The following is a 26716-nucleotide window of genomic DNA, read 5'->3' on the forward strand; positions in this document are numbered from 1 at the left end:
AAACCAAGGCTGACCATTTTATGGGGCACAGCATTCAAGAGGCCCTCCATTACCATGGTCACTGAGGAAACAGATTTACAATATGAAGTAAACCCCTCAGCTATGCTGCCACCTTCAGAGCTTCTTTTCTTAAAGGGAGATCCAGTTTTGTTATTTTTATTTTTATTTCCAAGGCCTCCTCATGGCCCAGGCAAACAATAGAGAGCTAGAGCCCTCAGGGCTTTGCTGATATTCTTTCTCTGGCCAAGACTAAATTTTAAAAAGTTTGTGTCTGAGGCCAGGTAGTGGCAGCACATGCCTTTAATTCCAGAACCCAAAGACAGGAGGATCTCTGTGAATTTGATGCCAGCCTGGTCTACAGAGAGAGTTCCAGGGCAGCCAAGGCCACACAAAGAAACCCTGTCTTGAAAAACAAACAAACGAACAAAACAAAACAGAAAATGGGGGACTGGAAAGATGGCCCAGCCATTAAGAGCACTGACTACTCTTCCAGGGGTACCAAGTTCAATTCCCAGCACCCACATGGTGGCTCACTATGGTCTGTGACTCCAGTTCTGGGACCTGATACCCTCACAATGACGTACATACCGGCGAAACGCCAATGTACGCAAAATAAAAATAAATAAATTATCAAAAGTTTGTATTTGTAGAGAAGTATAAAAGGAGTCAGGCAGTGGTGGCACACACCAGAGGCAGAGGCAGGCAGATCTCTGTGAGTTCAAGGCCCGCCTGGTCTACAGAGTGAGTTCTGGGACAGCAAAGGCTACACAGAGAAACCCTCAAGAGAAAAGAAAAAGAAAAAAGAGGAAGAAAGGAAGGAAGGAAGGAAGGAAGAAAGAAAGAAAGAAAGAAAGGAAGAAAGAGAAGGAGGAAAGATTGCTGTTGACCAGGTATTGGCACCCCTTCTAACCTTTTGGGAAAGGTGGGTTATACAAACAGAAGGTGCCTCCTAAGAGTCAATCAACCCAAATTGCTCTGGAGTCCCTTCAAATCAGGAAGCTGGGTGTTACTGTTAGCAGCAGCAAGCTGAGCGTCTCAGAATTCCGTTGCCTGAAGCCCCCAGCCAGGGCAAAGGCAAGAAAAACACTGGAAATTCTCATCCCAACTACACACCATCAGTGTAGGCAAGGCTACTTTGAAGAGTTTCTGCTGGGAGACAGCCCAGAAAACGACTCCATTGGTGGGCTTAGTATCACACTTGAGCTAACTTGGGGTTAGTTAATATCACACGCGAACTCACTGTCCTAGGCCCTTGCTGCTGTCATTACACATGAAGTCTTAGGTCAAGGTCTCCACTGCACTATGAAGTCGGGGCGCTATGGCCTGTGACGCCATATTCTAAAAGGCAGATTCTGGGAGATTCACACTGTTTCTTGGCGTACCTTTCAGTACCCCTTCCCACCATTGTGTCAGAATTCTTTCTTCTGTTCTTCCAAGTACTTTAGCCATGTATTCATTATCCTCACATACATGCTTATCTCCTCTGTGGTGAGCGCTCCCAGCGTTTTATTAATTTTGGTTTTGCAATTAACAGATTTTCTCCTTAAAGAAGCATCTTGCAGCCTTGCACATTTTCACAAGCATTATCTCGCTGGAAGGTAGACTACTACACAACCATTTGCTGAGAAAATGAGGCCTGTGAGAGGTAGATGCCCGCCCCCCAACTTCACCCCTTGCTCGGGAGGCTGGGGCCTGTCTTGGACCTAGGATATCTGCTTCTGCATCACATTATTGGGGAAATGTCTCTGCACAGATGTCTTTCAAACAGCGTTTCAGAGAAGAAAACTTACAGGCTTTTCACCATAGACACACATGGCTCTGTGGAGTCTCTTGTATGAAACCTGCGGGCAGACCCACCAATGAGACCATTTCAAATCATAAGAGACCTACTGGGAAAGCGATTAAAAATGGTGTTAACGTCAGTTTTCCAGAATCTAATGTCTGTGGAAGAAATATGCAGAGCACCGTAGCCGTGTGTGGAGGGGTTCAAAGGGGTGCTCAAACAGTACGTGCACATGTGTCAGCGTTCTTTCTCAAAAAAATGTGGTCACAGAAGAAAGTGTGAAGCATGCTGGAAGAAGACAATATTTATGGCTGAAGAAATTTGGCCTCACATAACGGTAATTATGAACAAGATATTTTCCCTAATAAAATTACTGCAAAACAAAATCTGGAGAATCTAAGTGCTTCCCCATGTTGCCTTTATTTTATCCCATGTGCTCGAGTGATTTCGAGAAGAAAAAAAAAAGGAGCAGAAAGGAGCAGAGAGAAAGAGCGCCGGAGCGAGATGGCCTCTGCAGACGGTTGGTTTTGCTTTAGAAACTGGAATGTGTCCAGGCTTGATTTTTATTTTCAATTCACATTTCAGATCCAGCTCCCCAAACTCTTTGATCTTTCTCCCTGTCTCCTTACCCGGAAGAGAACCCTTGGCCTTCTCAGCTGGGAGCTGGGAGCACACGTGGAAAGACTGGCTGGGATCCATATTCTTGCCAAATTTAGTCACACAAAGGGGCCTGAGAGGGAAAAAAGAAAGGATGAAAGCCGCAGCCGCCGCGACTTCAAAGGCCGCGCCGCCGCGCCGGGCCCTGCGCAGGCGCCGCCCTCCGCCGATATAAGGCGAGCCCGGCGCGCGCGGGCGGCCCTTCCGCGCGCGTCCCGGCTCCAGCGCGGATCGAGGGGGCAGGAGGGACCGCGGAGAGGGACCGAAGGGGCGTGCTTTCCAGAAGCCACTGCCCAGGCCACAATAAGGCGAAAAGGAAAAGTTCTGAGACATGGAGGAAAAGAATGTGATGTTCGAGTCCCCTAGACTAGCGGTTCCCCGGCTAGCACGTGTATTCCAGAGCCGAAGTCCACGTGCAGCATCCTCCCCCCCCTCCGCCCCCCGCCCCGTCTCCATGTCACAGGGGCTCCTCGGTGCGGGATTTCGACTTCCCGGTGCAGAGCAGGGCCTCTGGACCCCTTTTGACTCATTCTGTTCCCCTGCGACCACCCTCTTGTCCCCCCCCCCCCTTCCCACGGTCTCTGTCCTCGGTCACACTCGGTTCCGCGCTGGGGCGGCGCTGGGGCCGGCACTGCGGCCTGGGGTTGACATCCCACCGAGCAGAGTAGATGGGACTCCCTTCACCCTGCGCGGGGGACCGCACAGGGCTGACCGCGCCGCGGATCCCGCAGTCCAGTTGCCCGCCCGCCCGGGAGGCCGCGCCGGGCTACAGACGCCAACGGGCGCCGGGCGCGCGGAAACCGGGCATCTGCAGGCGCGGGATTGGAGAAGGAGGTTTTCACGGTCCCACGAGTTCCCTGGCCCTGGAGGGAAGGGGCTTTGGGTTTGTTTGTCTAAAGCGGAAGAGCCCCAGGGACACAAACTGCCACTTCCCTCGTCCCTCTTCTCTGCGACGTCGGTTAAACTGAAGGTGCCCACAGATTGAGCCCTCTGCCGAAGCTGGGGTGGGAAACCGGGGTCTCGGTTCCGCCCCTGGAATCACATGAATTCGTTTTTCTAGTCCCTTCTCGGCTGTCTCTCGGAGCATCCTCTTCCGTAGGGCCCGCCACCTCCTTCCTTTGGGATCCCACCTAGGTTGCAGCTGGCAGAGAGTCTAGGCCACACAAAGGGAAGACCCGGAGCCGGGGCTGGGGTTAGGACCTAGGGGGCGGAGAGAGCTGTGCGGGGGCACTGAGCTTCTCATCCCTGTAATTAAGGACTCTGGACCGTCTGCAGCGGACTCCACTTGGCAGTAAAATCGCTAAGCTGGGGGGGGGGGTGTCTTCTGGTGTGGGTGTGAGTCATTCCTCCCGTGTGCCCCCCATCCCCGGTGACGCACTGGGCTACGCTCACCTCGGGGCAGCGCAGCTCTGCTCCCCGAAGCCTGGGTTCCGACTGGGGTTGGTCGCCTGGCCCCTCTGCTCTACCCCCCATCTCCACCCCCACCGGCAGGCACAGAACCCGCGACAGCGCCTTATGCAAAAGGAAGTGTTGATATAAAACAAGTTCGCTCCCAAACTAAACCCAAAGCCACCAGGAGGGGAGCAGCCAACAGCAACGCAGCCAGCCCCCTAGCAATTGTTTCACGGTCGGAATTAAATCACATCAAAACGCCCCCTGAAACCCACATCCTGAAGGAGTAAACCTACTACAGCCAACCTCCAGTGGTTCGCTAGAGTTCACACGAACAACCTGCCTCTACATCCGAGGAAAGGGGGCGGCGGGGCTGCTTCTGCACCGCACCCACCACATCCCAGACCTAGGATCCCACTCGCCCTACCCTAAGGAGCGAAGAAGCGGCTGCTTATGCTAATAACAGCCCCACAGGAATTAGGAGAGACTGCCAGGCGGCTGGAATGCCTTTGCCAGGAAGGCGAAGTCCAGAGACACCACTTCCTGGGGTTACTTCGCCCCTCCTGTATCGCCTTGCTTTTCGCTCTTAGGACAGACTCCACAGAGAAAAATCAACCTCCTTTACCGACAAAGCTTTAAAACATGTGGGCGCCTGGTTTTTAAGGGTGGCCTCATTTAAGATTCGCCACACTGCTAAAGACAGTCCACTGGGGAGACCACTCGCCGCCAAGCACACCCAGCGAGGCCATTAGGTGATTTCGTTAGAACCAATGTTTCCAAAGAGGGTTCCCGCAAGGTACCGAACGCAGCCCCCTATCTTTTGTAAACAGTTCTCACTAGGTGTTGCTCCAAAATCCCCCATCTTCTTGAGCTCCTAATCTCCGGGACACCTGGAGCTGAGCTCGGAATGACTCACAAGAGTCCAGATAATTAACGCGAAGGAGAAAATGGGAATTCGAATTAGTTGCAACACTTAAACAGAGATGTAGAGTCGTCATTTAATCTCCTCTTGGCTTTCAAAAAATACCCTCTGGCCATTCTTCTTGCCCCCTCCCCCTCTGGGTTTGATGAAAAGGACCGATCTACTCGGGCTGCTTTGATGAAGCTGCATCTTCCAGGGTTCTTTGGCTCTCTCAAATTGGCGCACTCGGAGGAGGAATTCTGACTTTGTTAAATTTACGTTAGCAGGGACTGTAAATGTAAAACCGCGTCCTCCTCTCCTCGCTTACCAAACTAACAGCAATGGAGGCTGCATACCATCACTATAAAAATGGATTTATTCCAACCCTCCTTAGTATTCTCCCTGACACCCTGAAGTAAAATGCCATTTTTTATTTTCTTCTGTAAGGCAAAGCTTTGTCGAGTATTTAAAAAAAAAAAAAGTTTTCGTTATTCTGACTTCTTTCACCAGCCTCTTAGTTCTTCCTAAATCTATCAGTTTACATATGACCGGCTGGGACATATTACATATTAATTACATATTACCTACGGGACCAACTGAACTGATATATAGCTTTGAATACTTCCTAGCATGCTCCCAAACTGGTAGTTATCAATAAGCAAAGTTTTAATTGCCTACTTAAAGAACTGTTAAGGTCTACAGTGTCCAATAGTCCACAATTTCACCTTGAAAAGGGAGATCTTTGCCTAAGCGTTCTTATGTAATGGCACTAACACATGATTCTGTGTTTTATTTTCAATTTAAGGAAGATGGGGATACAATTCTTTCCGTCTCCTGTTTGTGGCTCCCAGGTTTTACACATGGCTACCGCATTGGTATAGTTTTTGCCTGAATACTTGACTCGGGGGGGCGGGGTTGAGAGCTAAGGAACAAAATGTAATGTTTCTAAACTTAAGCCTCACTTATGCAGTAACTTTCACAAAGCGTCTCCCTTAAAAGTCCTATCCTTTTACGAAATGTCTCAAAGAGACAGTGGGAACGGGGGGATTTTTGAGGTTGGATTCGCATTTACGTTCTCAAGGGTCCCTTTCAGAGTTGTTGTCCAGGATGTCAGCAACTGCGCAGGCATGCCTCCCTTTCTTGCTCCTTCTTCTCCCTCATTTTGGGATGTATTTTTATTTTCTACGAGGTCTCTACACACTGAGTCTTGCATATCCGAAAACCCACGTCCATCCGGTGGTAAGGACACAATGAAAGCAATAGTGTTTTAAAGGCGATAATTAAGGTCCAGTCTTCATTCACTCCCTTCTTCCTGGTCCCTGTTCCCCGTGGTAAGCCTGGAGATTTGATCTCCCCTTGTCTCCGAAGAGCGTGTGATGTATACATTTAGTGCTGCTACAACTCTTTTCCTTGTCCTTGCTGCGTCTCTTCTATGGTTAGGTGAGCAATGTGTTACATTTTCTCCTTTTCCTTCTCCTAGTCCCCAATTCTCGCCTCATTCCCTCCGTCAGAGCATCTATCAACGTGGTGTCGACCACAGCGCCGGCGGCGTTCTCTTTCATCTTCCTCCCCTTGCCTGAGCGAGGGGGCTAGAGTGGGCGGTGGAAAGGAGGTGGGAGAGAGACTGGCAAAGGACAGGAGTGAGTGGGGGCAAGAGAAGGGATGCTTAGAGGATGAAGTTAAGCCATTCAGGTGGAGTTTGTCAATTTCACCCCGGCAACAGCGTGCTTTGGGGTGGGTTACAAGCAGCCCCGGGTCCTTCTCCAGGTTGCGTTTTTCCCCCCTCCAGGCACGAAAGCATGCGCGCTCGCTCTCTCGCGCGCGCGCACACCCACGGCGCCCCCCAAACTATGACTCGTCCTCTAGGTGCTGGGAAATGAACTAGAGTTAGGGGAGAACCTGGACCTCCTCCTCCTCCTCCTCCTCCTCCTCCTCCTAGCAGACTCCCTTCTCCCCACCCCTCCAGCCGGCAGCCAAGGAGAGCAGGAGGCGGGGGAGGGGCGGGGGAGGAGAAGCGACGCAAGTGAATAGCTTTGCAGCGCCGGCTAGGCGCGGCGACGAGAAGCGGTGGGAAGGCGCAACCGCTCGCTCACCTGCTGGGCAGCGCGCACCGGAGGGACCCGGCTGCGCTCTCGGGGGCCCCGGCATCCGGACTCCCCCGGAGCCTTGCAAGCGGCCACGCTCCGGGTGTTCCCCTCCCGTCGGCCTGGAGGAGCCGAGGGGCCACCGGCAGCTCTTTGCTTTGACAGAGGGGAGGCGGGGAAAGAGGCGAGTAACAGCGCCAGCGAGCCAGGCAGAAACTCGAGCCGGGAACAAAGAGGGATCGGGCGTGCGTGTGTGTGTGTGTGTGGGGTGTGTGTGTGTGTGTGTGTGTGTGTGTGTGTGTGTGTGGTGTGTATCGGCCCGAGCTGCGGGCTGGAACATTTGGGCCCGAGGCTCCTGCTGTGACTCCCCAAGACTCCGCTGTGCCAGCCACTGCCGATTCCCAGCGCTCATCAGCACAAACTTTATTCTTGGCAAACTTCTCTCTTTCTCCCCTCCTCCTCCGCCCCCCTCCCCTCCCCCAGCAGATTAAATGCTCCTCTAGAAGGAAAACCGAAGCGAAAGGGTAGGAAAGAGGCTCCAACGCGGACGTCTGCAGCCCGGGTTGCTCTTTATTGTTTACCCTTCAGGAAGTGGACTTTTCGGTATTTTCTGATTACCCTCGCACCTCTGTTGGGGCAAACGGAGCCTTTTGGCCCAGCTCTTCTCGAAAAACCAACTCCGAAATCGGCATCTGAAGAATCCACGGTGGAGAAGTTTTGCACGGCGACGCGCCACGGGACCCTCCTTTACACTTTGGAAAGTCGTGTCCTCTCCGGAACCGGTGTCCTCGGTGCACAGACTCCAGCAAGGCGGGGCGGCCGCCGGGCCCCGGCAGCCTAGCCGAGCGCACGCGGAGCGCCGCAGACGCTCTCCGAGGCGCCGGCGGCTGCCGCCCGCGCAGTCTGGTGCCCTTCGCCCCGGGGCCGGGCGCCGGCGTCCTTCTAAGTGAAGTGGGGAAGCGCGACCATCGCGGCGGCTCCCGCAGCTGCTCCGGCCGCGGGTCCCTCGCTTGCCCACCCCGCTTCCATTAGCAGTCCTCCCACTCTTACCTCCCCCCCACATCACATCACATCGACCCCCCTTTCCTGCCGTCGCCGAGTGCTCCCGCAGCGGAGCGGAGATTACAGAGCCTCCGGGATGCCCCAACTCTCCGGAGGAGGCGGCGGGGGGGACCCGGAACTCTGCGCCACCGATGAGATGATCCCCTTCAAGGATGAGGGCGATCCCCAGAAGGAGAAGATCTTCGCCGAGATCAGTCACCCCGAAGAGGAAGGCGACTTAGCCGACATCAAGTCATCCTTGGTTAACGAGTCCGAAATCATCCCAGCCAGCAACGGGCATGAGGTGAGTGGGCCGCTGTCCGGAGAGGCGTGGCGGGTCCGGGGGACGCCGAGAGGAAGGCAGCGGAGCGCGCGGCCACTGTGGCCGCTGCGCCCTGGTCCCTCGCGGGCTGGGCGGGGAATAACGGCCCCTACTCCACGGGGCGCACGTGTGTGAGCGGCGGGCAAGGAAATTTAGTCCAAGTGGGTCTGTGGCTAACCGGTGGTGAATGGGCAGGAAACGCTGGCCTTTGCCCGAGCCGTTTCGTCCTCCGTCGTTTTGGCGGGGCTGAGGGGAGCGATGCATTAAAAGCAGGGATGTCTAAACACAACTGCGAAGTCCATCCTGGGGTGGAAAACAAAGTGCATCCGTTAGCTCTCTCGGTACAGTGTGCAAAAGTGCGTTAAACCACCGAGGCTCCAAGGAGCCGAGCCCCAGGCGGGAGGAAGGAGAGGCGGGCGTGGGCCGGCCAGGAGGGGCCCTCCCAACCGCCTCGGAGGAGGGAGCGCGCCCCAACTGCGGGGGCGTTGCGGGGCCGGGTCCCCACAGCCGGTGAGGCTGCTGCGGGGAGCCGTGGGCGAGCCGACCCGAGCCACCCAACAGCATAGACACCGCAGTCCTTCCGCCCGCAACCCTGGCATTTAAAGTGGAAAGAAAGGCGTTTAGTTGGGCTTAGGCAGGCCTTGGATCTCTGCAGAAGAAAGGCGAGCCCGAGAGCGGGGCGGCAGCAGCGGAAGCCGGGCCGCGGCTGGGGAGGAGGGACATGCTTTATCAGATCTGGGGGCCAGCTGCAGGCTGGTAACCCGAGTAGAGTAAATAGAGACACGTGGGTACCGGCGCGAGAGAGCCCAAGAGTCGGGCCGCGCGCGAGCATCGGAAGGGCGTAGATACCCCAAAGCCCACACATCAACCCGCAGCCCTGGCTCAGCAGCTGGGGAAACCTCACGGGGACATCCAGTAGAAAAGTTCTGATACCCAAAATGATGTCCCCAACGTTTTTTCCTTCCAGAGAAACGTGGAAAGTATACCCTTTTCCTTAAATGGCAGCCTTCTGCCCCCACCCCAAAGAAAGGGTGGTTTCGGGGGCGGGGACATTTTGGGTTTAAAGAGTGCTTTTAAGAACACCTCAAGAGTTACCTTCTCTGTCCCGATGGCAGGGGTGAGTACGCATTTGAGAAGGCTGGGGCGGGAGGAGGGGGCTGGTTCCTAGACTATAAGGGGGCTCTCTATTCCCAAAGTTCAGCAAAAGGTAGAGGAGGGCGGCTAGGGTGCAGTCAAAATCAGGTAAATAAGGTTTCTGTGCGCCTGAAGGATGAGGTCGCCTGGAGGACAGAGGTTCAAAGAATCAAATACCACCTGAACTCCGGGGCTTTTTGCCAGACGATAGAGTGGCCTCTCTGTACTAGAGTAGTCCACAGATTTCCACTCACCTCACATTTCCACTGTTTACTGGTCTGAGGTGAAAAGCAATGCTTTGGAAACCGAGAACGACTGGGTTGGGAGTTTGAACGGACCATCTTTCCGCCGTGCAAGTGGAGCAACAAGCAGCCTCAGCCTCACGGAAGATGGTGAAGGGGTCATACCGCTGATTTGCACGTGGTTGAGTCGGGTCGGTGGCACTTACCAAAACTGATATTAACGAGGCTACCTTTTAGATGTCTACAACCCGACTCTCAGTTTTCCCTCCCTTTAACCACAGACCAGCTCTCCTCTGCTAGCCTGCTAGCGTTCAGCCTTGAAGTTGTACGTGAATGCAGCTCCAGCTAGGACTGCTTCTTAAACAATTTCCCTAAGACCTCAGCAAAGGGATTATTTTGTTTATGTTTCCAGATCTCGTTTTCAGTTACAACATGGTGTTTCTGGTGGTATTTAATCAGATCTTGTCAAAGTGTGAACCAAGGCTGAAGAGGCTAACACATCTTAGAAGTTGGGGCACCCAGGAAGCACTGATGGGTTGTTAGAGCAGGCAGGACACGTCATCCCCAAATCACCCCCCCCCATTCTTACCTTTTGTTCCGGAGTACCTAATAACCACTCAAACACATACATTGAAAAGAAGGTTTTTCCAGTACTCAAGCCTGCCCTGTTCTTCATTTTAACCAAATGGGTAGACGGAGTTTTACCTAAATCTCTTCCTTTGGATGACCAGCAGACACACCCTAACTGTTACAAACTCTAAGACTGTCTTCTTTCTTTTGGGGGTGGTTCTCCACGCCATTAGGTGGTAAGACAAGCACAGCCTGCTCAGGATTCCTACCACGACAAGGCCAGAGAACACCCCGATGACGGTAAGAGGCCAGATTCTCTTTCTCCCCACTCTACCAGAGGACACGTGCAGTTTGAGTATCTGGTTTTGATAGACTTCCATTTGAGTTCAGTCGGCTGGGACCAGATATGCAAGTCTGTGCCCGTGGACGACCTTTTAGACAGAGCAGGAGAAAAGCCCAGACACTCAGTTTCTCTTTTAGTGTGTGTTTCATTGAGAACCTAGGCCTCTGGGTTCCTCTTGGCTTCCAGAATCTCAGAGAAGAAGGAATGTTTCTGAGGCATGTTTTTTTCAACGGTAACAATTTAGAATTTTTCATTTGCAAAATTGCTGTGTGTAGTTTCTCAGTACAGAGGAGGAGGGAGGCAGTGTGTGGGCAGATGGATCAGAGCTCAGTAAAACTGAACCTAGCTTCTAAAATATAAAAAATATTAGAAGCTACACCTATCAACTGATAGGCCTTTCTCCCATTGCTGATTCTTTTCAATGCCCCCCCAATAAATAAATAATAAATAAATCCCACACACATGTGTGTGCATGCTCCTTTGCTCTTTCTGAGTTTAATCAGCTCACCATAGGGTTCAGTTGTCAATCAGCTGGCATGTCTGGTCTCCTTCAATTACTCAACAATTGACCTGTCTAGAGTGGAATGTTTGTACATTCAGTGTGTCGACCAAGGGGCAGGGAGAGAGCTGTATATCAGCCTTCCTTCTTGGCAACAGATAGTTACACAGATTAAAAATAAAGGGATATTTCTTTGGCAGACTGACATAAGTTTAGCCATGAAATTAGGTCTTCCAAAGGTTAATTCACTACAAATTTGGGGTTTAATGTACACTAGATCCAGTTTTCTCCTTCAGGAAAGTCTAACGTTTGGTAAAAATCCAGAGGCACAGGTGGAACTTTTGAGTTTGTCTAAAAGAAGGAAACGTCAAATATATAAATGTGTATGTGTGTTGGGGGGGGGGGCATATGGCCTCACATATAACAGGTTTTAAGTTTGTGTGTGTTCCCTTGGGTTTCCGTGTTGCTCAGTCCAGTTTGTTAGCATTAGAACAAATTAAGTTAGATGAATAACACTTATTTTTGTAAAAACATCAGTCAGTAGTGGAAGTAAATTGAACCACATGTGTTTTAAACATCTGGTTTGCTGTTAAGCCATTGGAGAGCACAAATCCTGTCTGTCAATCTAAAATAGAGCATAATAATCCAGTTACAGTATTTTATAAACAAATATTTTATGTAAAGCCTGGGTTGTCTTAGGAGCAAAAGATTTTCTGGTGAAAATCGTGTGATATAAAAGGAAAGTCGATGCAGATTTGACTGTTCTTTGCACTCTCTCAGGAAAGCATCCAGATGGAGGCTTGTACAACAAGGCACCTTCCTACTCCAGCTATTCTAGCTACATAATGATGCCAAATATGAATAGCGACCCATACATGTCAAATGGATCTCTGTCTCCACCCATCCCGAGGACAGTGAGTAACATGCTGATGTTGAAAATTATTTTCAGACGTGCAAATTAATTTGTGTTTCAACAGAATGCTTATTTCTTCAAGCACATTGGCAATGCCTTCACTGTATGTGACTAGTCATCACTTGGTAAGAGCCGTGTAAGGCACGGCAGCCTGAGAACAGTGCCGTCTTTATGTCTCCCATTTGGGTTTTTAGATTTAGGCTGACGGACTAAGATGAATAAGCAGAGGGTCACAAATGATGAAACCAAATGGAGCCAAGTCAACAAGTCTGTGATTTTTATAAGTATTGTGTTTCTATGCAGATGATGGGAAGAAAATGGGTTTCATCGTTCAGTTAACAAGGACCAGGTAGCTTTCAAAACCCTAAACCATTTAGAGGCTCATTTGGACCTAGACATGCAGACTGTTATTTCGGCTTATGAAAATGTCTTCTTTTATTATATTAGCTATTGTTTATAAGGAAGGTGGATAAGCCATCTTCACTTCATTGCCAGTGGGGAAAACATCATCTGAAGGCCATGTACTGAAAGTCATTGCTATTTTTAATCTTTTAGTTCAATTAACTTAAAGTTGTAAAAATGCAGTGTCACATGTGTTCAATATTAAGCAATATTAAGGATTTCACGTTATTTATCGGGGACGGTTGTAGAGACTGCACCTGTGTCTCCAGAAAACATCTAAATGGTAACTTGTAGAGAATGTGCGCGTGATTGTACTGGTGAATATGCTGAATATACTGTTGCTTCTTGGGAAGCTGCAGAGGTGGTCACTAGCTACGAGGTCCCAGCCCCATTCCTTCACCACTCAATGAGGTACATGCCTGAATGAGTCTCAGTGACTTCTTGGGGCGAATCTACAGTCTCATGGAACTCAGTGCTCCTACAAACTGAGCCAGTCAGAAACTTGGGGGAAGGGGTGTCAGTGATGCCTTAGTGACAGAATCTGAGAGCTGGGAGCTTCACTAAAGAAGCAGAGATGAAGGGGCTGGTAATCAGCTGGAGTGTCTGTGGCTATCTTAATGGTCTAAGCCCTCAATGGTTAAAGTGATAGGTATGTGGAGTTTGTGGGCCTTGTGATAATTTCTCTACAAATTCCAGCTGGATATTTAAACTGAGGTAGGGGGGACACAGTTTTTCTCATTTTTATAAAGCAGCTGAAACTGAGCTCATGGGGATCAAATCTTGGAGATTTTGTGATGTTCCTGTTATAAGGAATGTTCCCTCACATTATCTTAAAACATTTCAAATATTTAATGTCTATGTGATATGTAGGATCTTCTACCTAAAAAGGGGGATGAACTAATAAAGCAGTTGTAGTCTATTATTTAGAGAGTATCCCCCAACACACACTGAAAGTACTTCTGGGTTTTAAAACTTATAGAGGGCTTGTTGAGCCAGAAAGACAAATATATCTGTTTTTTGTTTTGTTTTGTTTTGTTTTTTTAGTTTTGTTTTGTAGTAGTTTTGCAGGTTTGGTGGTTTTGTTTGCTTGTTTGTTTTGTTGTTATTTTTTAATGGGAGGGACATTTTGGATAAGGGACAGTTGAAGATTTGGTAGAAAGGCTAAAAGGTCAACAAATAATCTTTTCAAATCAAGTTAGAGTTTAGGTAATAGAAATTCGCTTCCAAAATTGTTTATATTTTACCTGTGAATACAGTTGTTTTGAATTGTAGTTTATTCTATAGAGAGAACAGCTGCTTCTCTCTCCGGACAAGAAATTTGGGGAAATTAGTAGAATAAACTTCCTGGTGTTGATACGTAACTCCTACAAATAGTGAGTTCTCCTTTCCTCTTTAAGGTGGTGTTCTGTCTTAGGTCTCTGTTGCCTTTTCTCCCAATTCCTCTAATGTATCTTTTTTGGTGTGTGTACGTGTGCACACGTGCATGCCTGCCGACCTACCTTATATATCTCAGCACCATTTTGAAATGTTGACATCCATGAATCAGTCATTCATTGCTTAGGAAAGATTTGTGGGCAGAGTAAATGTCAGTAGGTGTAGCCTGTGTTCAGAGAACTGTTATTCTGTTTTCTGATGCCTGTGCTGCATCCTCTTACATGGGAAATGCATTCGTGTTAGGTAGGTCTTGTTGAGAGACCCTGCAGTTTGCACAATTCCAGAAGCCTTTCCTTCTTAACCACAAGGCTATGTCAATTTTTTTCAGAGTCCAACTGAAGTGAGTTACAATCTTTGGTTTTTAATACCTAACAGCTGTTTGTAATGTTTCTGAGATCAAAAACACTGTAACCGGAAGGCAGCCTCTCTTCGCTCTAACCACACTTCTGCTCTCTTCCTCCTCCTGCTGTCCTCAGCAGGATTGTTTGTGTCACTGACATCAGCTACAGTAGACTTTCTTACGGGTGTCAGGAGCTGGGTGACCCTTTGCATTTGAGTTTTAGAGTGGGGGCAGCCCTGTGACTTGGATTTGCATTACAAACAATCCCTAGTTTATTGCATCTGCTGCCTGTGAGAACTGGAGAGAAACCTGTGGGTGGGAGAGGCATCGACTGGGCCCCTCTCCTTTCTAACTGCAGTCCCGAGAATTCCAGCTGTGGCCAAGGGGCACACACAGGGGCGCCTCTTCTGAAATCTCACCACAGCCATACACCGTTGGTCCTGTTTTAAGCCAGGCCAGCCATCATGGTACCTATTCAGGAAAACTGCCTTCATCCATTCATTTTTTCTCCTTCCGCAAGGATGTTTCAGTGGGGACCTCCTTCTAAAACTGGAACTTTGAAGGGAGTGTATCTGGACCAGACATCTTATGAATGAGTGTCTCCTAGAATTTTAAATACAAAGTTTTAGTTCAGATAAATTGAGCAAAATCAAGGAGAAAGCAGCCGTGACAACCCGCTTGGTGTCGGTGTGGGCTCTTCAAGCACAGAAGCCAAGCAGGTGTGCAAGCCTTAACTATTTCAGAGACAGGACCCACAGAGAGTGTATTAAAAGCGTATTTCCAAACCTTTCTGTCCCTAAAGCTTATTTGTGAAAATCAGGCCAATGTCGAGGTATTACAACAACAACCAGTTCTTTGCACCCCAAGCTCGGTGGTGGAGCTCAGTGTCTGAGCACAGTGTGAATGAACCCTGAGCTGAGCTTCTTTAACATATGAAAGTTCCCTCTTGGGCTAAGATTAGCCCGTGATTATTCCTCTGGGAGTCAAACTTCCTTTTGTTCCTCCTGCAGCCCAAATGGTGAACACCTTCCCTTCCCTCTGTCCTCTGATGCCTGCGGAGGGAGTGGTACCAGAGAGCCAGGAAGCTGACCACGGCCCCTGACCTCAGTAGTTCTGAGTCATGAGAGCTTCGAACATTGTGGCTCTCTGTGATCTTCCTTAGGTGTTTACGGCTCCATTTCAGCCACCTTTTAAAACCTTAATTTTAAAGTAGGAATTGCTACGGAAAAGTTGGGGGGATTCCTTTTTTATTATTTAGAATAACTCGATTCTGTTGGATGACTTTTCTGTCAAGGAATCCACGTTTGTATTTCAGATAGATGAACAGATCTGTGTCTGTTACAGCTCCCATCCTTGATTTTTGTCTTCGTTTACAAACAACTAAGGTTTGATTTTGGTCAGTGTTCACATCTGGGACAAAGGCACTGAGGTGGTTTTGGCTAACCATGAAGCCCTTGAATACCACTGTGCCAATGTTGTATGGCCCTGAAACAAACTGTAAGATCCAGAAACTCAGGGGGCAGTGACTGGACTTGTGCCTCATGTGAGGCTTTTGAAGGAGGGAGATCTTTGTCCTGCAAGGGGTTACCTGATTTGACTTCCTGAAAAAATTAATTTTAAATTTCTGATTCCAGTTGTTTAATTTCTCACCGCTAAGTAAGCTGGGTTTTCCCCTCTTTACCCTCAAGCCTAGGATATATTTTCAAAGTGAATTCTGTGTAATATTTGTATGTGGCTGTCAGAGGAAGGTGTAGGAAAATTCCTCTTCAGAGTTCCTGGTTATTTCTGTTTGATGCTTTCTTACTACGCTGCTCCCAAGTTGGGAAAGACTCATAATTGAGAAGAATTTGGAGCAATTACTATTGCTCCCCCAGAGAGAGCAGGTCTCTAATTTCCCCCGGAGCCGCTCACACTCCACGTGGTCCTTTAGTAGTCAATACCGTATTTACTGATCACTGATCCTTATTCAGTTATGCCTTTTGAAATGACCCTGGTAGTGTTGTCTATTCAGAAAGACATGAGAATAACTCAAAATATAGTAACTTTACTAACACAAGATCACTAAATCAAACTGGGAACAAACTGGTTGGTTGGTTGGTTTTGATTTTTCTTTGAGACAGGGCGTTACTGCATAGGGCCTCAAACTCACAGAAATACAAGGACCTTTGCTTCCCAATGCTGGGAGTAAAGGTGTGACAGGGAGATGGATCCTGCTGTTTTGAAGCATCCATACATCCTGGTACAGATCTTTGCTTTATTCCCATTAGTTTCCTTGTTCTGATTTGGTCTTCACTCCAGCCGCACACTTTGGAATGACCAGCAGAGCTGGAGTTTAGTAGGAAGGCCACCTGGCCTTGGATGCAAGTATGCCAGCTGAGAACATTTGCAACTGTTAAGTTTTTAGAAGTGAATCTGTGGATTCTGTGGGCAAACCCATTTAGATTTATATGATTGAAATTTTTTGAGCAATCAGATCACTCCCATTTTTTTAACTCCTTTTATCTCCATTTACATATTATTGATAAGATTGGGATTTTTATGGATTCATTTCCCTTTGATTTGGGAGAAAGACTTGGAGTTTAAAAATCAAACATTCCAGTGCTGTCTGTGGCCAGCAGAAAAAGCATGTGTGCATTATTTCCAGGTGTATGTAGCACCCAGCAGCTACCATAGCACAGGAGTGGTTGACCTAGGACTGAAGGTTGGTTTTTAAAAGAAGGAGTTCATTGTAAAGTTGTGCTCCTTGTAAGCACCTGGGACAAGATGGTCCAGTGTGTAGGGAGCCAGTGCCCTGATAATCGAGAATGACACTGCTCGTGCCACCCCAGCAAGCCTGCGTTCATTTGTCACAGTGTTTGCCTAGCACACACAAAGCCGGGGCTCGGTCCTCAGCACCACACAGAGTGGATGTGGTGTACAGACATCTGTCAACCCAGGACTTGGGAGATGGAGTCAAGAAGATCAGAAATCCAAGCTAATTCTCAGCTACTTAGTGAGTTTAGAGACAGCCTGGTCTACAAGAAATCACATATCAAAAATGAATGAATGAATGAGCTACAAGAAATCCCATATCAAAAATAGATAGATAGATAGATAGCTCAGACAGACAGGCAGATAGATAGATAGGTAGAATTTAAAAAGGCAGGGACAAGGACAAAAAGTAGTAGCCATAGGCTTTATTGAAATAACTGTTAAAAATATACTTTTGGGACCAAATTTGGTGGCACACCCTGATATTTCTAGCTGCCTGGAAGACTAGAGCAGGAAGATTGAGTTTAGAGTTCAAGGCCAGCCTGAGCCAGCATAGCAAGATGTGTGTGTGTGTGTGTGTGTGTGTGTGTGTGTGTGTGTGTATATACATATATAAACTCATAACTTCTTTTTAAATACTGCACCTTAAAATTTTTTAAATTTAATTTTATTCATTAATTTTATCCATATGGTCTACATAGTGAATACCAATTAATACTGTTGCAAGCATGCCAAGATGGACATGTGTGTAGAGGTCAGAGGACAAGTTGGGAAGTTGTTCTCTCCTTGCACTGTAGGTCCCAGGATTGGAACTCGGGTCATCAGGCTTGCTGAGCCATCTCACACTGGCCCTATTATGATTTTTTTTTAATGAAATCAGAATTTTGTAATTGTAAACTTTCCTTATAACTCTGTAAATCATGTTAAAGATGTAAATGATCTGTTCTCTAAAACTTAGAGCCCCAAAGCCCCAAAGCCCCAAAATGAGTTAAAACCCAGTAGCAAAGGTTGGAAATGAATAGGGGTGAAGAACCAGGGCTCTTACACAGAGGGCTATGCAGCAAGTAGGTGCTGCTAATTCAACTGTGTATGTTTCCCACTTAACAGAGGTGATAGCCAGGAGCACAGAGTCTCTAAAGAAGACATTTATGTGCTGTGTCAACTCTAGCTAAGCTCACTGAAATCATGAACTTGCCTGTGTGTATTAGTTATTCCAAAATTCACTAGGGAATGAGAGTCTTTGTGGGAGGTTCTTCAGGGCATCACCAAGTAGGAAGAATTTAGGTTGCCTCTCTCACTCCCCACGTTGGAGGCAGAGAAGCTGTGCCTCAGTAGGTCTAGAAACAGACATTTTCATGTTTGCAGTTGTCTACTGGCAATGAATCTTTCAAAGCTCTAGTACTGATCCTTGTGACTTCCTCTACCCACCAGTCAATAATCCTACATGGCATCTGATGGCAGTTTTGCAGAAATCACATTTTGATCTTCACTGGGGTGATTGACTACCAAGACGATGTAAAGTTCACTTTAATAAAGATGATTAACCAGGTCTGGGGGCAAAGGCCTGTCATCCCAGCTACTCAGGAGGTTGAGGTAGAAAGATTGTAAGTTTCGGGATGGCCTGGAAAAATTTTGTAACATCCTGTCTTGGAAAGAAAAGAAAAGAGTGCTGGGAATATAGTGCCGTGGCTGATGCTTGTGGAGCTTGCCTGAGACCTTGGGCTCAGTACCCAGCACGGCCTGTTGCGACTCACCACTGAGGAAGATGGGTGAAGAGGCAGATGGAGAAGGACTCTGTGCCGCGAAAAGAGGAGGGTCTCTAGCAAAGCTCGACTTGAAAAACAATGTTGCCAGTCACCTACCTACAAATTTTAAGTCTGCTCAAATTTTTTAATTAAAAAAATTCTTAATCCTGATAAACCTTTAAAGATTATTGTTTGTATTCTGTGTAGATGTGTGTATCTGCATGCAGGTATGTACATGTGAGACCAGAGGCATCAGACCCCCTGGGACTGTAGTTACAGATGGTTTTGAACACCTGATATAGAGATGCTAGGAACAGAACTTGGGTCCTCTAGAGCAGTAATTGCTCTTAACTGCTCAGCCATCTCTCCATCCTGATAGCTCTCCATCCTGATAGCTCTGCCATAAACACTGTCAACAATGATGGTAGATGACCCCTTAGTCTTGAGTTCATCCGGGAATGAGATAGTTACGTCAACCTAGAACAGAAGGGATCATCATCAGTTCCCCCCACCTCACCCCCCACCCCCGTCATCTTGCTAGACCAATAAAGCACCAATAGGAACTGTATACATCCTTATGTCTATTTTCATATTTCTAATATGTTCCCTCTCTTATCAAACCAAATTCCTTATGAAATACAAGACCTGAAAGTATCTGCTAAATAACCTTGTTTCTTAGTATTTTATCTATTCTCTGATTTGTTGGAAAGGGTCGTTAGACCACTGGTGCTGCATAATGTGCTTAATGAAAGTCAGTATTTCATGGAATGTTCTTTTTCCAGGTAATACCTGAAATAGCTCCTCGGGAGAATAAAAAGGGGTGGGACCAGAGCCCCAGGAGGATTCTTGTCTCTTACGTAGATCCTAGACACCTAGGACAAATGCAGGTGTTTTTTTTTTCCCACAAGCGCCACCCCTAAGAAACCACCCCTAAGTAAGTGCCTTTTGTCATCCTGTCACTAGTGCTTTGCAATTTATTCCTACTCTCTCTCAGCTGGAAAGGCCAAGGTTTTCACTAACAATTGGGGCATTTTTAGATATTAGAATTTTAGATATTTAGATACGTGTGACTGGGGTGGCTTCTAAGCCAGTGTGTGCCATAAATAGATTACACTATTCAGTGTCACTGAGAACATAATCTTGAGATTTTAGGGAGCGTTGGTGGAGGGAGGTCCAGGGTTAGATGTCAGATGATCTGAGGCCTAGTCCCAAGTCTGTTGCCCTCTTCTGGAACCTTCCCCAGCCTTTGTTTCCTCTCCTGTGTGACTGGCCTGCCTTGCTGTGCCAGTGTGGAGTTCTGGTGGCACAAAGCAAGCCTGCAAAAGTGGTGTTTCCTAGGCGTGATGGTAGAATAGCGTCTTGAATGGTATGGACGGGGTTTAGATTCCCTCCCGGGAGGGTTCCTGTAGCTGTGACTGTGTGTGGCTGGACCATGAAGCTCTGGAGAAAGGAAGGACACATGATTCTTCCTGTGCCATGATGCTGGCCCAGAATCTGGACCCTGGTTCGTGAAGGCTTTACCCTAATCTTTGGGAAATAGTTACATGTCTTAAGTTTTGGGGACTCAGCAGCATCCTTGTCTCTTTGTGGTGTTTTTCTTGGGCTCCTATTTCTCTCCTGGATGTCAGGAGAGCCTCGTTCTCTCACCTTTGACACCCGCCTGTCCTCTAAGTGAAAGGGATACATATGTAAGGGGAACCTTCCAGATTCTCCCTGAAGTCTCATGTCCTCCCAGCATTTGATAGGAAGTTCTCAGATAACCTATGCTCTCTGCATGCCATAGGAGTAAGTCAGAGGGGCTCTCCTCCTAACCTAGGATCTGGATTTCTTCCTCTAGTGTAAAATACCTGGTGAGGAGCTTGAGGCCATGGGGCTGTGAGGACAAAGAGCTGGCTGCATTTTTCCTGTGACATTTTCTTCTGGCTTAAATCTTTCTGTCTTGGCACCAAACAAGATCAGGTCCAAGGGACAATGTCAGCTGGGCATTGAGGGGGGGCGGGGAACAGTCTGTGGGAAAATTCCAGTTTCCATAATGTCTCCTTCCTACAATAAGGTGCTTTGTAGACCAGCTCCAATGACTTGGAAGAAGGAAAAGATATTATGTGAGATGAGGGGTTTGGCTTGATGTTAGACACAGTAAAGGGAAGAGCCTGACCTCCAACCAGTACTGGGGAAAAAAAGGAAAGAAAAGAAAAAGACTGTAATTTCATTTTATTTCAAATGTATTAGACTTTAAATTTAGATTATTAAAGTCAGAGACAAAAACCAAAAGTATTAAAAGCAAAGAAATGTTTACCACTTACTGCTACTGGGTTTAACAAGTCAGCCTGCCCTCAGGGCAAAGAGAATCAACTCTCTCAAATATTGCTCAGTATATTTTTTTGCCTATTTTTATGAATATGCTAAAGTTCTTAGATTAATAGTATCACTACTTTTTTACTTTGAAGTGAAAATGGAAAAACAAAGTATTTTATATTTTTTAAAAAAATACTACCTAGTAGCTTAATTTAAAGTTCGCAGGAACCTGGTGTGGGTTAAAATCAGTGTGTTGAAGTCCAACCCATGCTAAGGATGGCAGGAACCTCCCCCAGGTTGACAGACTGTATGGTCAGGGCCCTTTTCCTAGGTATAGACTTGTTCCTTGTCATTAAAAATAGTCACATTTGCCCCCACGAATAGAAAAAATGTTATTAAACCAATCATAATATTGATAAAAAATCAGGCAAGCTGCTTGATTTGGTTAGAAATTTCTTTTCAACATCCTTAACTATTTTTTTTTTTATGAAGATAAAAGAACTATTTAACCACAAAGGCTTGCTCAGCAGTCTGAGACTTCTTTCTTTGCACGTACATTAAAGCGGTGGGGTCGGCCCCATGGCAGGCCCCTTGGTCTCCAAACTTGAGTTCTCATTACTCAGCCCTGGTCGAGTCCAGGCGGAGGATGGCCAAGTTGTTTACCTGCTGCCGTCACACTGTATCAGGTTCTCTCTTAGTGCCTTGCCCTGCTGACCCCAGAGAGAACCCATACTGCTCAGCATCATTTGGAAAGTTTCCCACACTCTGGAACAGTTGCAGATCTCGACTCCTCACTTCTCCCACACATGTGTCTTTTGTTTGTTTTTCAAGACAGGGTGTCTCTTTGTAACAGTGCTGGCTATCCTGGAACTCACTCTGGAGACCAGGCTGGCCTCGAACTCACGGAGATCCGCCTGCCTCTGCCTCCTGAGTGCTGGGATTAAAGGCGAGAGCCCCCATGCGAGGCTCCAGACATGTGTCTTTAACCTTGCTCCAAATTTGTGTCTGGATTCTGTGGCTCAGTGTCCCTGAAATACCCCATTCATCTTCTTGTCCACATAAAGGTCCAGGGTGGAAGGTGCCACTTCCTTGAAGCATTTGACAGTTTCTCTTTCAACTTGGAGTGGCTTTGCTGTCCTGTGCATTTCTCCTGGATCTTTATGGTTCTTTATACATTTTACAGATATTCATTTTTAAAAACTTTATACATGTTTGAATGAATGTCTGTGAGTGTGTGCGTGAACTCAGGTCCTCTGCAAATGCAGTCAGTGCTCTTAACCCCTGAGCCACCTCTCCAGCCCCTTGTGTGTCCCTTTTGTATGAGGTAGGTATCTCCATGTTGATTTCTTACTGCCAGTTTTTTTGAGCACAGGGATCAAGTTTTAACCTTCTGTTACCCACAAATATTTATTCTGCATGTCATGATGGAGGTCATTCACCAGATGCTTGATGCTTAATGAAATAGGTTAGGAATTTTAAACTTCAAGAGTAAAAGCTGACAATGTCAGACACCAGTCCATATTTATATGAGAACTCTTAAAAATGTATAGGTTTGAGCCGGGCGGCGGTGGCGCATGCCTGTAATCCCAGCACTTGGGAGGCAGAGGCAGGCAGATCTCTGTGAGTTTGAGGCCAGCCTGGTCTACAGAGCGAGTTCCAGGAAAGGCACAAAGCTACACAGAGAAACCCTGTCTCGAAAAACAAAAGCAAAAACAACAACAACAACAAAAATGTATAGGTTTGTGCTGAACCCCAGAGCTAAGATTGAGTTTAGAAATTATCAGTTTTGAGTATGTGGTCTATGCCAGAACTTTTCTACATTCCATGTCCATAAATGAGGTCATTGAGTACTCGAGGAAAGCGGCCCTAACACCCTACCCCGGCCCCGGCCCAGGCAATGGATGAGGGATCTGAGGCAGAGAGTGTGAAAAACGTCGAGAAATGGAAGATCATACGGAGACAACAGTTTGCTCTGGTCACACGGCTGGCCCACAGATGAACTATGCATGGGACCTAAATCTTGACTCTGATTGCACACCGCTTTCTCTAACTTCAGCCTGTCTTTCCTGTTACCCAGAAAATGCTGGAAGAATTCTAATTCAGTGGATTTATCACTCGCAGTAATTCCTAGAGAAGAGTGTGGTGACCAGTGAGACCCCGTGTGAAAGTGTGAACTTTGTTGTCTTTGGTGGTGAGAGCTGTTACAGTGTGAGGGGACAAGCAGTAGAGGAAAGGAGGCAGAAGATGTTGGGGAGCGTTTTGGAGTGTTCTAGCTCGAAGGCCAAGGGGGTGTTAACTAAATCCTGGATTTCGAAGGAGGAAGAGGTTTTAGGACACGTACTCATGAGTTTTTCTTAGGCGTTTTTCTGTCTTCACTTTTTTTAAAAAGAGATTTTCTATTTGTTTTACATATCAACCATGGATTCCTCTGTCCTCCCTCCTCCCACCCCCAGCCTTCCCCCTCAAAACCCTCCCCATTCCCATCTCCTCTGAGGGAAAGTGTCCCTTGGGGAGTCCGCAGAGCCTGGTACATTCAATTGAGGCAGGTCCAAGCCCCTCCTCCCTGCACCAAGGCTGTGCAAAGTGTCCCAGCATAGGCACTAGGCTCCAAAAAGCTGGCTCATGCACCAAGGACAGGTCCTGATACCACTGCCTGGTGGCCTCCTAAGCAGTTCAAGCTCATCAACTGTCTCACTTCTCCAGAGGGCCTAGTCCAGTTCCATGGGGCCTCCTCAGCTGTTGGTTCACAGTTCATGTGTTTCTGCTAGTTTGGCTATTTGTCCCTGTGCTTTTTCCAATCTTGGTCTCAATGTCTGTTGCTCATATAATCCTCTCTCTCTCTCTCTCTCTCTCTCTCTCTCTCTCTCTCTCTCTCTCTCTCTCTCTCGGCCATCCAATCACCAGAGTAGGTCAATTCAGGCTTTCTCTCCACCATTGCCAGTAGTCTATTGTGAAGTCATCTTTGTAGATTCCTGGGGACCTCTCTAGCACTCTGTTTCTTCCTATTCCCATGGGGTCTTCATTTATTGTGGTATCTCTTTCCTTGATCTTCCACTCTGTCTATGTCTTCACTTTTATGTTAAGCAAATGAACAACTGAAATCTAGAACCAAGTTATCTGTGTTATGAACAATAAACCAGTGATGCTTCACAAAATCCTTACCTGTGAAGCCTCCCAGTGCTTGACCAGAATCTTGTATATGATCATGAGAAATAAACACGCTGCTCACAGATGAAGAAAAAAGTAGGATTAATTAAAGAGTGCATATACTAGTTAATTCGTGTACTTTACACATGCTTTGTGTTAATTCTCACTACAAAGCTATGGAGCTTGTACTGATATTCTCATGTTTCCCATGAAGAAGCTGTGGCACAGAGCGCTTACTTGGATGTCTGTAGAGTTACAGTTCAGTATAGCAGGAATCTTAAAAGGTCTTATTAATAAAATCAAATCTGAAGCCAGTTATTGGGGTGAATGCTGGAAGATCAGGGAAGCAGAACAAGCCACAGCTACCTCACCTCGCCAGTTCCTCAGCTGATCCTGTTTCCTCAGACTAGAAGCCTCTCAGTCCTCAACCAGTTGGATCTCAGCTGAACTGCTGCTCCAAAGCCTAAAAGCTTAACCAGTCAAATGCTTCTAGTTTCTGGTCTTCACACCTTATATATTTTTCTGTTTTTGCCATCACTCCCTGGGATTAAAGGCTCACTTCTTGGGGTTAAAGGTGTGTGTCACCAAGCCTGGCTGTTTCTAATGTGGCCTTGAACTCACAGAGATCCAGAGGGATTTCTGTCTCTGGAATGGATTAAAGGTGTGAGTGCCACCATTTTCTAGCCTCTGTATCTTGTGGCTTTTCTGTTCTCTGACCCCAGATAAATTTATTAGGGTGCACAATATTTTGGGGGAACACAATACTACCACAGTTCAGCAAGTAGTAAAGCTTGGATTGGGATGGGTGTGTCTGATTCAAGAGAGTCCTCAACCCGTAAGGAAACACTCGGCACAGAAGGGCCCTGAGAGTAATTCCCACAGCCAGGAAACCACTTTGAGAATCAAGAATGACAGTTACACTTCAGAATGATGTAGGTAACTAGGCTTCATAGAAGGCTTAAGTAGTAGATGCCAAGAACATTTGAAAATCATCAGCTGGTTCATTCACCACATAACTGTGTCATTTGCTCAATATGGTTTTGAAAATCCCCAGGGAATAGTTATTGCTTATGGGTATCACACGTCTTTTTTTTTTTTTTTTTGCATGTGCTTTGAAGTGAATCTTTATTGCTCACTTCCAAGGGACTCAGTGGCCCCTGTTATCTCTGCTAGTGTTGAGAAGGTTAATCAAATAGCTGTGTGCCCAGAGATTTTGCGGCGCATGCACCCTGGCAAACAACATAACCTACATTTTCTATAGGAGCCAGGCATTCACACATATAACTCTTCCGAAGGGTGTTCCATGTACAACAAGAGGTTATGTTGTAGGACAGGCGTCCCTTTTAGCTGTTAGTGCTGGTTTTTCTGGTGTCCTCATGTTAAGGTAAATAAGAGAACTTAGTTTAGTAACAGTGGGAGTCCTGGTCATTCCTGGAGCATGGCAGCCTTGCCTTTTCCTTAAAGAGTGAAGAAAACTTCTTAGGGGAAGAGTTTATGAGGATCAGTCTTTTCTCTCCCAAGAGGAAATTGCCTCCTCCTCTTCTCCCCCACCTTTCTTCCTATTTGTCATATATATGAATATGTCTACAATGTAAATGTAAGTCAGGGGGAAACCCATGAAAGAACAGAAAAATAAAGAAAAAGCACCTAGATTTCTGTCATTCAGACGTTACAGTTTCACTTACGTCTACCTGTGTCTTAGTAGATAGTCATAAACTTTATAAAGTTATTCTCTGGTAATCATTTTCTTTTCATTAAAAATTCCATGTGCTTATTTTTCTATGTAAGTAATTATAGACCTATATCTTCAGCCTCTAGATACCAAATGATACCTCGTTATCAATATTTTTATCTTCAGTTTTGGCTGTTAAGGGCTCTAACTAATGCCTCAATGAAGCCATGTTGAAATAAATTTAGTACCAATTTTTGTCCACGTCAGTTGCTGTTTCCTATTTTTCTTGACTTAGTAACTATTAATTTAAATTAATAACTGGTTTTATTATTTTTGTTTTCATTTAAGACAGGGTCTTTTCATGTACATAACCCAGGCTGGCCTAGACTTATAATCCTCCTGCCTCAGCTTCTTGAGATACTGGGATTATAGGCATAGATAGTCTATAGGATATAGACTCCCACATCTGGTACCTTCAAATATTCTTAATAAATGATTCAAAACGACTTCACACAAAATGTATGATATTTCTCCATTTCCTTACTCTTGCACAGCTGAGGTCTCCTGTAAGTTATTATGCAGACAGTTAGGTCCTTTATAAGAGAAAATGCTTCCCATCATTAGTTTGGTACTATTTACATTTTATCTCAGAAGAGCAGGGCTATGCAAGGTCCTTTGACCTTGGTAACTGGAAACACATCTTAATTCCAATTCACTAACGAGAAGGAAATTCTTATTGTTACAGTGATGTTTGAATCAACCCAACAGTTTAGGATTAGGCAGGTTTCCTGGTGGCGTAAAGACAGATACCAAAGACACTTTTCTTTTTCACCCCATGATATTCATTGATGGTGCTTTTTTTGGACAGTGGAATGGGTTCCAACATGGACACCCTCAAGGGCTCAAAGTTTAGTATAGAGAAGACAGGAGTTACTGTCCATCACAGATGGATCCAGAGAGGTGGCAGGGAACGAGACACTAGCCCCAGAATGTGGCAGCCTGTTGTCCTTGGCTTGTAGGACTGTGTGTGTTGTCCCTTTCCTGATTTC

The 26716-nt window shown here is 46.8% G+C and overlaps 1 protein-coding gene across 4 annotated transcripts in view; it reads left to right on the forward strand.

Annotated features, from left to right (window-relative positions):
- The first annotated feature begins 6994 nt into the window (after positions 1–6994).
- Positions 6995–26716, forward strand: part of Lef1 (lymphoid enhancer binding factor 1) — a 112705-nt gene continuing 92983 nt past the window's right edge. For 2 of the 4 annotated variants that reach the window (XM_036191230.1, XM_036191231.1), the window contains exons 1-3: positions 6995–8162; positions 10360–10426; positions 11749–11882. In XM_036191230.1, the coding sequence (XP_036047123.1) occupies positions 7956–8162; positions 10360–10426; positions 11749–11882 (408 nt within the window). In that variant the 5' untranslated portion in view covers positions 6995–7955. Of the gene's footprint in view, positions 8163–8712; positions 9298–10359; positions 10427–11748; positions 11883–26716 lie in introns of those variants that run through there. The other 2 variants (XM_036191233.1, XM_036191232.1) reach the window with 2 other exon arrangements.

The sequence above is a fragment of the Onychomys torridus genome, chromosome 6 (assembly GCF_903995425.1).
Source record: "Onychomys torridus chromosome 6, mOncTor1.1, whole genome shotgun sequence".
NCBI classification, from domain to species: Eukaryota; Metazoa; Chordata; class Mammalia; order Rodentia; family Cricetidae; genus Onychomys; species Onychomys torridus.